Here is a 12237-nt window from a genome sequence, read left to right on the forward strand (position 1 = left end):
ACACACACACACACACACACACACACACACACACACACACAATCTGCCTAGGAGCATAGGAGATCTGACGAGATAGAAAGGGATACCAGATACCAGGATAAATTCTGAGGATAAGCAAGAACCTGGAGAGGTTGGTGGAGCACAGACCCAGCCTTGACCTGAGGCAGATACCAAACTCAGCAAATCTGAACTACAGTGTTGATGGCCTCATGGGGCCAGAGGGACAAAGTTGAAGACCACGGTCCACCAAAGTTTAGGGGTCTAATGAGAGACGCTCCCTACATTAGATTGGGACCCCAAAAGGCTATACTCTTGGATAAGGTGAACCTGCCCCTTTCCCACCCCTGCAGACTATGAAGAAAGTTGCCTTGGCACTGTACAAAGGAAGGAGAAAAAAAATTCCTGAAAATGAATAACTACAAACTAAAATGTCTTCAGGTTTGTAGTCTAAATTCCCATCACTTGGGGAAAATCTCCAAACCTTCATGCCAAGAATTTAATTACAGTGGCCTAGATGGTATTGTACCTAGGTACCTGAAAGAGAGAACACAAGACACTTTGAAGGAAGACATTCTCATTATAAGCCTCGCAGAATCTGTACATACTATTTTTCAACACTAAGGAACACACAGTTAAAAAGTGTGTGTGTGTGTGTGTGTGTGTGTGTGTGTGTGTGTGTGTGTGTGTGTGGTGGGGGGAGCACACAATGAAATAAAATACCATGAATGAGAGAGAGCCAGCATAAACCAACATAAACAACAAAACATACCTACAAAACTGCAAATATTTGAATCCTTAACCAAAGATTATAAAACAGCTATGCTTACAATGTTTAAAGACATCAAAGACAAGCTTGGTAGTATCTTCAGGCAATAGGAAAACAGTAAGTAATGACCTAGAAGATTTGAAGAACAAAAGAGAACTTCTAGAAATAAAACAACAATAAACCAATAGAATAAAAAAGTCAGTGGGTGGGTTAAATGGAAATTTAGATAAAACAAAACTCGTGAATTGGAAAATAGGTAAGAAGAAATTATTCAGACTGCAACACAGAGAGATAAAATGATAGAAAATACAGGAGAAGTTGAAAGACATGAAAGATAGAAGAGGTCTAAATATGTTCATTGGAGTTCCAGAAGGAGAGGAGGGCAAATTATGCAGAGGCAAGAGCTGAAGAGATGATGACTCAGGCTTCCAGTACTGAAGAAAGGCACCAACCCAAAGATTCAAAAAGACCAACAAATCTCACACAGAATAAATTAGGAAGAATTCATATCTTGAGATATCATAATGCAACTGCAGTGGACCAAAAATAAACAAACACATAAATAAAAGCATCCAGAGAAAAAAGACCAATTCAAAGAAGTAAAAGTTAGATTGCAATTGACTTTGCAAGTGCAACAATGGAAGCTAAAAGATGATGGAATGATATCTTACATGTTCACCAACCTAGAAGTCTATACCCAACAAGAATAAGAGCAAAATAAAACTATTTTCAATTGATGAGCATGAAATAAAACTAGTTTCAAATGATGAGTACAATAAACTTATTTTCAAAGAATTCTACAAGTGCAGAATTCACCACCAGCAGACACTCTATAGGAAAGTCAAAAGAACGTACTTTAGGCAGAAGGAAAGTGGTCACAGATGGAAGTCTGAGGTGCAGGGGAGAATGCAGAGCAAAGAAGTGATACTCGCATATACATACATGAATGCACACGCATACAAGTATACATACACACACATACATACCCAATGGTGTGCCAGAGCCAGCGAATACTTGCTTGTGCTTGTAAGAACCTATTGCTAAATCTCACAGGCTGGTTGTTAAACTGTTGGTAGCTTCAAACTGGCCATGGTGGGAGCATTTATGCCATGGGAACTGGCAAAGACTACACATCAGAGCTTTTCCCCCCAGAGATCTGGTTTACCAGTACACTGCTGGAAAAAATCTAAATGGACATCAACTTCAAAAAACAATAATAATGTCTTGTGAGACTTTAAAAGAGGTAGATTTAAAATACAGAAAATCATGGGGTGGCCAGGTGGCTCAGTTGGTTAGAGCATGTGCTCTTAACAATAAGGTTGCCAGTTCGACTCCCGCATGGGATGGTGGGCTGCGTCCCCGTAACTAGACTGAAGATGGCAACAGGAGTTGGAACTGAGCTGCGCCCTCCACAACTAAGATTAAAGGACAGCAATTTGACTTGGAGCTGATGGGTTCTGGAAAAAACACATTGTGCCCCAAAAGAGCACATTGTTCCCCAATAAAGTTAAAAAAAAAAAGATGGCAAATTTTATGTTGTGTATTTTACCCCAATTAAATATTTTTAAATAAATGAATAAATGGTATTTCTAAATACCAGCTCCAGTTAGAAAATGAATGTTTTAAAATGTATAATCTGCAACAGCACAAAACATATGCAGTACCTATGAATAAAGAGAACAGATGTGTAAGATCTCTCCAGATAAAATTATAAAACACTGTTGAGAAACTTTACACAAATGGAATGTTTTACTATGTTCTCTAATTGGAAGATTCAGTATTTTCCGATGTCAGTTTTCCCCCGAATAAGCTCACAGATTCACTGTTGGACCTCTCTGACACAGATTTCAATCGAAATCCCAACAGGATTTGATTTTCTGTAGAATTTGGCACTCTGATTCTACCATTTATGTGGATGCACAAGTAGCAACATCTAACCCTTCTATAGCACTTCCATGTGCCAAGTGCTTTTTCAGTGCTTTATAAATATTAACATTTTGACTCCTCATGAAAAACACCAGGAGGCAGGTAGAATATTATTCCTATTTTCGAAAAGAAACTTCAGGGTGCATGCTCTTAGCCACTTCGCTAAGTGCCACCAAGAAGAGTCACAACTCTTGAAGATGAAGGCCAAGGTGGGAGGCCTGGCTGCCCTGAGAACCAGGACTTAGTAAAATGCTGTAGAACGAGTGAGGGCTCTGAGTTCTGGGTGCAGGCACAGACATCCAGCCAGTGGAGGAGAACACCGCTAGAAACACACGTGAGTAAGGACCCCTGGCCTAGCACTGAGGAAGCAAGGCCTGCAGACGTGGAGGGAGAGAGAGACAGACTTCTATACAGATGAGGCTGGGAAACTGGCTATTCTCGCGGGAAACATGAAGTTCGATCTCCCCGCTACACAAATCAATTCCAGGTTGACTGAAGACCTAAACACGAAAGGCAGATCTAGAGAGCTTTCCAACCTGGCACAGGAAACAGGAGACTGCTTCCTGCTTCACGTTAAGGAAGGATTCTTAAATGAGACATAAAAAGCACAAACTATAGAAAGGAAAACACTTATAAATTCTACCACATTAAGAACACCCACCTGTTCACCAACAAAACAGCATAGAGGAGTGAAAAGACAAGCCATGGAGTAGGAGAAGAGATTTCAAGTCTATATAGCCATCAAGGGACCAGTTTTCAAAATATAAAGAAGATCATTAAGAAGCCTCAAAACTCAACAATCACACAACCCAATTTTGCCCAAAATAGGCAGCACACTTGAACAGGAACTTTACAAAAGAGGAAATCCAAATGGCCATTAAAACTATGAAAAGCTGTTCAACCTCCCTAGTCGTCAGGGAAACGAAAATCCAAACCAGACACCACCTTACCCGCCTCAGATTCGTAAAGATAGAAACGTCTGACAATAAGCAAACGTTAGCAAGAATGCAGGGCAACAGGAACTCTCAAACTGACGCCACAAATGGAGTGAGACTAGAAGCCAGCACTTTGGAAAATGGTGGGCAGAGCCTGAGAGGTGAGGCCATGCGTCCTCTAGGACCCGCCAGCCTTATTCCCAGGCATGTGCCTCAAGGACACTTGTAGGCATGTGGGTCCAAAAACAAGTCCCAAAGTGTTCACAGCAGCAATCCTCACAAGAGCTCTCATCTGGAAACAACCCAAGTGTCCGCTGAAGGTATTTGGAGAAATAAACTGTGGGGCGTGGTCACCTGAGAATGAATAAAGTGCAGCTACACCCAACAGCAGGGTCCATGCAGTGATGGAAAGAAGAGATAACGCACAAAATGACTCCATCAAGCCCAGAGACAGGCAAGACAGTAACCACGCTGTTCGGAGCTGCATTCACAGGTAGTGAAACTACCTAGAAAAGCCAGGAAATCCCATTCACACCAGTCAGGAGGGCAGCTACCCCAGGGGAAGGCAGGAACTGTGATGGGGCAGGGCACATACTCCAGGGGCTTTAAACTTGGCTGGTGGTCACAGGACTGTTTGCTTCATAATTCTTCTTTAAACTGGCTTATGTACTTTTCTAAATGTAAGTTTTATTTCACCATAAAAAAGAGAAAAATGTGTAGGATAAACTATACAAAAACGTTTTTAGAACATCTTTTGGTTAATGAATCATGGACAATATTTCCGTCCTCTTTCTATTTGTATATTTTCCAATTTTCTTAAAAGACTATGTATTACTCTTCAGTGAAAAAAAAAAGCTTTATTATGAAAAGAAATCCTCCCCCAAACCCTCGAGGCCTCGCTCACACTTCACTTCCTCCAGGAAGCCCTCCCTGACTACCTCACCCTCCGTCCTCTGTCCCTCTTGTTCCCAGTCAGTTGATGAACACATGTCAATGACCTGCTCTGGGAGAGGCACTGTGCTAGGTGCTGGGGCTACTGCAGAAACAAGGTGGTCACATTACTTCAGGAAGCTCATTGTCTAGTAGGTGACACAGGCGTTAGACTGACAATAGGTGCAGAGTGCTACAAAGAAGCAGCAGTACTCTAGGCATTTCTAGAACCTCTTACGCAAGTGCTGCATTGCCTGGTTGCCATTTTTTTTCAGGTCACTTTATCTCCCAACCAGACTGTAAGCTTTTCTGGATGGCTGCCTCCAGAACACCCCTCCCTATCACACACACACACTCACAGCACACACACACACTCATAGCACACACACGCACGCACGCACGCACACTAAGCCAGAGTGCCAAGGGCAGAGCCGTGCTCAGCAGAGAAGTCTTGAGTGTGTGCTGGATGTGAACCGACCCCCTCTGACCCCAGGGTGTGGTTTTGGTGGAAAAACAGCATACCTGGGTCAAGGGTGTCCGCGCCTGTGCTTGCAAGAGTCCCTCATTTATACGGGAAGAAGCTGCTGCCCACCCAGCCCCTCAGCTTTAGTCAGACGGGGACAGGGAGCCCTCTGCCCCCAGGACAGCCGAAGGGGTGCATGGCTGGGGCTGAACCCCAGGGCCCCGCGGAGGCGGCTTACTTGGGCTTCTTGATGTCCGTCATCTTGGTGTGCTCTCCAAACTCCCGCTTCAGGAACTCCTCCAGCGGCCCCGACTCGTAGGGCCGCGAGCCCCGGAACACCTCATCCTTCATGCGAAAGTACACGCCGCGCATGTAGGCCATGGACTTGCCTAGGAACCAGGGGTCAGAGGTGGGGAGGCACCAGGGCCATGCGCCAGACACAGGGCCAGAGCACAGGCCGGCATGGGGCCCGGGGGCCAGCCGTGGCCGCAGGCAGGAGGGGCGGCTTTGCCGAGGCACTGAGCCGGCTCGGCCCCGGGTCCCTCCTCTGCACCTTCCCACACAGGCAGACGGCCCCTTCCGCAGCCCAAGGCTCTGTGCTTGATTTTGTAGTCATAACTTTGTATTACTTTCCTTAAATGTGTATAAACCTGTAAATGTAAATCCACCCTCTTTGTCACAGAAGAAGACTAGCTCTGTCCTCTGAGCCTCCGAAACAGACAGGGTCAAAGGGCAGGCTGTGCCTCACAAGTTGTTGAAAGTGCCCAGGACACCTCACCTGCCCGGGGTATGCAAGCAGGCTGGCTGGGGAGGGGGCGGTTCTGCCCGTGGGAGAGGCTGAACTGGGTGATTTCTCAGATCCCTTCTGAAGAGCGTCGATGGGGGCCAAATGTCCCCTGAAGAAGGAAGTGGCCCTTTCTGGAGAACAGGCTAGGACCTCTGCCCACTCTGCCCTGCCACCCACCTGATGCCCCCATGGGGGGTGTCAGTGCCTTGAGATGGTTCTTCTCTAGTGGAAGGCAAAAACCAAAGACCAGAGAGGGGATGTGGGGCCTGGAGCTAGGGTAGAGGGCTGGGCATACAGATGGAGACCCGGCCTGGCTCTGCCTGACTCACTGGGTGACCCTCTCTGGTCCTCAGTTTCCCCAGCTGTAACCCCTCAATGCTATGATGAGAATCATCAAAATGACGTGAAATACTAGGCAGTAAACTGTGATGACAAAATCCTGGCAACTTGCTGACTGCTGATCCTCCTCTCCCCAAAGCCCCACGGGACGCTTGCTGGCTGTGCCCGTGTCCCCACACACCCTTGACTGCCAGGCCATAGTCTCCTCCCTCGGTGAGCACCTACATCCTGTGCCTCCCCCATCGGACGGGGGCTCCCTGGGTGAGGCGTGTGCCTGACTCAGCCCCGTGCCCCCAGCACCCAGCACAGGCCTGGCCCTGATGCGTCAGGTGCAGGAGGGTCCTCTCCTGGTGCCTTCAGATCTGGAGGGCGCTTGGACAGTATGGGACCCGGCTGCGTCGGCCAGGGACCACCGTCAAGGATGGCGAGGCTGAGGCCGATTCCCACCTGGGTGTGGCTGGACCCTGTTCTGGGAGGTCCCCACAGGCAGTGTCACGCAGCCCAGACAGCTCCAGGAAGGGGACACCACTTGAGTGGAGACAAGGCCTACCCAGGAGTTTGCAGGTCACGACCCCGCCCCGCCCCGCCCCGCCCTGCCTTGCCGCCGGCAGCTGCCCTCACCGTGCAGAACAGCAAGGGCCAGGATGCCCCCCGTGCTGGTCCCGGCCACCCAGTCGAAGAGGTCCTTGATGGCGACGCCCGAGGCCTTCTCAATGGCGATGAGCAGCTGGATGATGATCAAGCCTTTCACGCCCCCTCCATCCAGGCAGAGCAGGTGGTCGTGGCTGTAGTGGGGACAGCAGTGGGAGAGGAGCGGGTCCCATCATAGCCCGGCACTTTACATCCACACTTGAGCCCGTGCCCCTGGGCATCGGCGCCGTGCCAGCCTCATGAGCACGTGAGACCAAGCCCTGCGGAGCTCTGTGCTGCTGGGGCTTTGGGGGACGGGGGTGAAGTCGTAAAGGACTAGGCGTGTATTTCAGGAGGTAAAAAGTGTGATAAAGGAAGGTAAGGGGCAGCAGGGGGCAGGTAACTGACCAGGTGCCACCTCAGCAGACACCTGGGTCTGTCCCCCACTCTGGACGGGGAGCTCCCTGAGGGCAGCCACTGGGTTTTGGTCAGGCCTACATTCCCACTCCCAGGCCTGGCCTGATGGAAGCCTGTGTGAACTAAACAGGACTGGGGGGAGGGGCGCTGGTATCCTGTAGCTGGGCAAGAAGGGTGGCCGAGGAGGGTCAGGACCTCCCACCCAGGTGGGAGCAACAGGGGAGGCGGGAGTGAGGGGAAGGATTCTATGTGCCAGGAGCTGTGAGGGGCTTCTGCCAGCATGAGCTCACTTAAAGGTCCCAACCCCCCTTTGAGGCGGACACTCCGTTGCCCCCGTGCGCAGCTATGAAGGAATGACGCTCAGGGGCCAGGTGACCACCAGCGTCACATGGGTGGCAAGCGATGCTGGCTGGGTCTGGACCCAGGTCTGCTGACCCCTGAGTCACGCGTCTCCCACACGCCTTGACATGCCTCCCTTGGTGCTGCCGTGCCCGGCCCCCTGCCCCAGGGGAAAGGCCTCCACAATCGGTGCACAGACCTGGAACCTTCCCTCTGGTCTCGTTCTCATCTTTCTATCTCAGCTTAAATGTCACTGCTGAGAGAAGCCTGCCCTGACGCCATCAGGACCTCCAGCTCGGCCTGCTCCTGCTCTGCCTGCGTGCCGAGCACTTCTTGCCTCCATAAGCAATCATTGTTTTATTCACTTGTTTACTGTCTTTCTCCTCCACTGGACTGGAACCTCCCTGAGGGCAGGGGCCGGCTCTGCTCTGCGGCGCTAAGTGCCCAGTGCCCACAGGAGGCATTCAGTGGACAGGTGATAAATGAAGGAGGCCTGTGTGACCTGCCTCCGGGGTCCCTCATCTTTTCCTGGACATGATGCCCAGCCCTGCAGCAAGACCAGAGGGTGGCAGGGAAGGCTGTGCCGTTCTGCGGGCCCGTGGGGCCTGACCAGGGAGGCAAACATGCCAGAGACTCTTCTGAGGATGCAGAGCTGGCAACGGCGGGGTCAACCCAGAGGGAGCAGGGCTGAGCAGTGGCTCTCAGACACACGTCGGGAGGTCCTCGCAGGGGTGTCCGGACTCTCACCTCAGCGCCACCTCCAGGAAGGGAACAGGGCGCACAGTGGGAGGGAAAGGCTAGAACATGGCAGGCGCACCCCCAGGGCACACATTACAAGGTGGCTGAGAAAACAAGTGGGCTAGGCCAGGGCAAGCTGCTCTTCGGGGGAGGAGCTGCCGAGCCCCGCCCCCCACACAGCGGCCTGGGCCCGGAGCAGGGGCTGCATCTGCTAATGAGCACGTTCCCTGTGGGGCTGGCCCTGGGACATGGCCAGGAGAGAGCCTGCAGCAGCAGAAAAGGCATGGACTCAGGGAGACCTGGGCCTGCGTCTCCGCTCTGACACTCACTCGGTGTGACCTTGAGCAAGTCACTTAACCTTTCGGGGACTCAGATTTTGCAGTTATTAACACCTCCCTGGGACGGCTGTTAGGACTGCGGGATAGTAATAAACAGAGCATAAAGCACCTCTGTTACTAACGGGAATGGAGAGAGCAGCTGATGGGAACCACGTCTGTCTTGATAACCTGCTGTGCTGGTGGCACTGATTCTGGGCCTGAGAGGCTGTCCTCCGGGACAGGACATGTGCTTCTCGATGTGCCCATCACCCAGGCCGGCCTCCTGCGATGAGCCTGGGTCCATAGCAGGTGGGTGGGCAAGCAGCCCACCTCACAGCTCTATGGAGGGAGGCGGGGGTACGGAGCAGGGTGCATCGGAGGGAAGCAGGCCCCCCAGAGGGGATCTGGGCCATCTCCCCAACAACCACGGCAGGATTACAGGGAAAGGGACAGGCCTGCAACCAGCATCATCGTGTGACGCAGAGCCAGCCTGGCCACTGACAAAGGAGCAGACCCAGGCTCTCTAGAGACTCAGTCTCGTCCCTGTGAGCTACAGAGGCCATGAGCCACCTCGCAGGGCCCTGGGCAGACTGGACAAAAGCCCAGAGCCCGCTGCAGACACCCTGCAGAGGCCTCACGTGTGTGGCCCCCCCTTCCCTCCTCACTTACATCCGCTTCTCGTCCCGCATGGAGCTCAGGATGAAGGCCGGCTTCCGGGCCCGGGAGATAAGCGTGAGGTCCTGCAGCTCTGCGGGGGACAGGGCAGGTGGGCAGGGGCCAGGTAGGTGCCAGGTCCCTGCCGCCCATGGGTCCCGGAACAAAGGTGGAGCTGCGCCTTCACCCCACTGTCCCTAGCAGGAGCATATGCCTGCTGCCCCCAGGAGGGGCTCTTTGTCCCAAGACACAGCTGAGCCAGAGGCCACAGGCCCCTGAGGGAGAAACGGGCTGGAACAGAGGGGAGCCCACTGTTCTGAGGGGACCCCCCACCCCGTCTGGCCAGTGCCTGCATTGTCCTCAATGTCTTCACCCCAAAGCTGCGAAGCACAAGCACCACTGTCGTGTCCTGTGCTTTGTAGTTTACATGCGTTTCTTCATGCATCGGGCTGGTGCTGCTGACGGCCACTATCACCAGAATAATTATTCCCAATTTACAGATGAGGCTCAAAGCGGCCACGTGACTCCTCTAAGGTCACTGAACCAAAAGGGCTGAGTCAGGGTGCTCCTCAGGATTTAACTCCGTGATCGAAGGAAGTTATCCCCACTACTCTTCAGACGCCCCTCGTCCTGACCCCAGGTCTGGAAACTTCCGTAGCGACCACTGTGTCCGCGTCTTCACCTGTGCCTACCCAGTGGGTTAGCTGCCCTCCTAGGAAGCAGCCCGGCCCCAGGCGCCTGGCCCAGCAGCGCCACGTCATCGGGATTCTGACGGGCCCCGTCCCCGCCAGTGTGCACAGAGTCTACAAGCGGCAAAGCAGGGAGGCAGGCTGCAAGGCGGTGGGTCTCCCCGTCGCCAGGGCAAGTGCCTGGAGAGTGGGCAACATAAGCAGCAGGCTGGCCAGGAGAGGCAGTGGACAGAGTGCAGAGAAGGCGGTAAGGAAGGGTGCTGTGCTGGCGTGCAGCTGAGAGAAAGGAGAGGGAACTCGGGTGACGGCTAACTCGGGGCACGGCCAGGCTCGGTGGCCCCTCTAGGCCTAGGGCATTACCCATCAGACGCCGTGCCCCAGGCCACCATCCAGCCTGGCTTGGGTGACTGACTGCCTGTAAAATTGAGAGATGAAGATGGGGGGAGGGGAAGAGGGAGCAGGTCCTGGACGGGGCCAGGCAGGGGGAGGAGAGGGGTAGAGCCAGGAGGATGAGCTAGCTGCTGGCTCTGCCTCTCCTGAGCTCCAGGCTTGGCTGGACTATCCTGACTGGAGGTGCTGGTCCACTGCCCCAACAGCAAAAAGAAAAGGCTGGCTTGCCAAGGATCAGTTCCTGACTGCCTGTTCAGGGGACCCCACTCCCAAACGATCTAGGGCCCTGGGTGGGTCAGCCGACAGGAGATCCAGGGTCTCCTCGAGGGCCATCTCCACAGCACCAAGGATGATGGGGGCACATGCTGCTGCCTTGCCATGTTCAAAAGCCTGCAGGTGACCGAGAGGGCCAGCCTGATGGGTTCAGCAGTGTGGCAGGAACTCCCCATTGAAGCCAGAGGACCAGGAGCTCTGGGCCCCCAACAGTACCACCTACTGCCCACTGGGAGCTTCCAGGGGAATGGAGAGGCCATGAAAGCCCACATCATGGGTGCCATGGCAGACGCCCAGACCTAACACCCATGTCCAGGGCATCCTCTCCGGGGAAATGAACTGGGGGCCATTAGCCAGGGACCCCACTGGCCTCTGGGCTCTATGGGCTGCTGGCTGCCCCCCGAGAACAAATCCTGTACATCCTCCCTGCTCATTTCAACGGCTTCCACGCTGGGGCCCCGTTTTCTTTCCAACCAGGAGCTCTGATCCGAGGGCCTGGAAACCAGCTCGAGAGGAGAGGAAGTGGGAAGGCGAGGCCTACCTAGGTCGTTTAAGCTGACTGGTGGGGGCTGAGATCTTTCCAGGGAGAAGGAATGATGTGCTGCTGTGCAGCCCGGCTCCACGGGGACTGCTGGGAGGACTGGCAGGCAGTGGTCGGCCCCTATGGTTCTCAGCAGAGTTAGGAGTGACTTCCTGGTGACAACTTGTCATGGTTTGGGAGGGGGAGATCGCACAGGATCAAATATGATGTCATTATGCAAGTGAGAGGCCCCTCTTTTCCATACACGGTCCCCTCTCCCATCTACCAGGCTGCCTGGGTATGTGGGGGAACGCCCGACGCTGCCCTGATGGGGTGTGCTGACTCTAATCTGTTACATCCAAAGCAGCTTCCTGGGGGTGGACCGAGGAGTATGGAAGGAGCAGTGGGTGTAGTTTGGGGACTCCCTCTTTCAACTTCACTCAAGAAAGCAGGATTCCCACCTCCAGATTCAGCAATTCTCAAAACTGCTGAATGGAAAGTCCCTTTCAGAGCTTGAAAGGGACTAACCAGCCAGCCTGTTGGCACTGACCTCCACCTAAGGGGTGGAGAACTGAAAAGGATGCCACAAGGAGTAGCACGCACAGCGTGCACATGCGCATATACGCATGCTCACACACACTAGCAGGTACATGCCCACAGCCTCCAGAGGGGGCCCCAGGCTCCCAGTCAGGAGGATCTGCTTTTCCCAGCCCTGACGCCAAGGCTCACCATGCAGACATGCAGTGCGCGCAGCGTGCCTCTGAGCGTGAGGGCATGCACGTGTGCTTGTGCAGTAGTTCCGTATTTCAGTGACATCCCCAAGAGTGAGGGACAGGGCTGCTGCTGCTGCTGCCTATCCCCCTCCCCACCCCTGGAATCCTGGCACCTTGAGGTGGGATGGGGCCGCACAGAAGGGAACACTGGCTTGGCAAGGCCTCTGGTGGATTCCATCTACTGGTCAGGGCCCCTGTTCTTGGGTAAAGGAAGCATCCCCTCTCAGCCTTCCAGGCCCTCCTAGAAACCCTGTGCAGGGAGCAACTGGGAGTGGGTGTGGACAGGGTGCTGGGACCTGACTGCAGGGACTTCCCTTCTCCTCAGTCCCGAACCCCACCTACCCCTGCCCC

General features: G+C 53.3%; 1 protein-coding gene across 1 annotated transcript in view; it reads right to left on the reverse strand.

Moving 5' to 3' along the window:
- PLA2G6 (phospholipase A2 group VI) overlaps positions 1-12237 on the reverse strand; it is a 74352-nt gene that overhangs the window by 4721 nt on the left and 57394 nt on the right. The window contains exons 7-11 of the mRNA XM_019664568.1: positions 10588-10710; positions 9934-10345; positions 9257-9335; positions 6768-6931; positions 5259-5409 (exon numbers count right to left, since the gene is read on the reverse strand). Of these exons, the coding sequence (XP_019520113.1) occupies positions 5259-5409; positions 6768-6931; positions 9257-9335; positions 9934-10345; positions 10588-10710 (929 nt within the window). The remainder of the gene's footprint in view (positions 1-5258; positions 5410-6767; positions 6932-9256; positions 9336-9933; positions 10346-10587; positions 10711-12237) is intronic.

The sequence above is a fragment of the Hipposideros armiger genome, unplaced genomic scaffold, assembly GCF_001890085.2.
Source record: "Hipposideros armiger isolate ML-2016 unplaced genomic scaffold, ASM189008v1 scaffold_426, whole genome shotgun sequence".
Taxonomy (NCBI): Eukaryota; Metazoa; Chordata; class Mammalia; order Chiroptera; family Hipposideridae; genus Hipposideros; species Hipposideros armiger.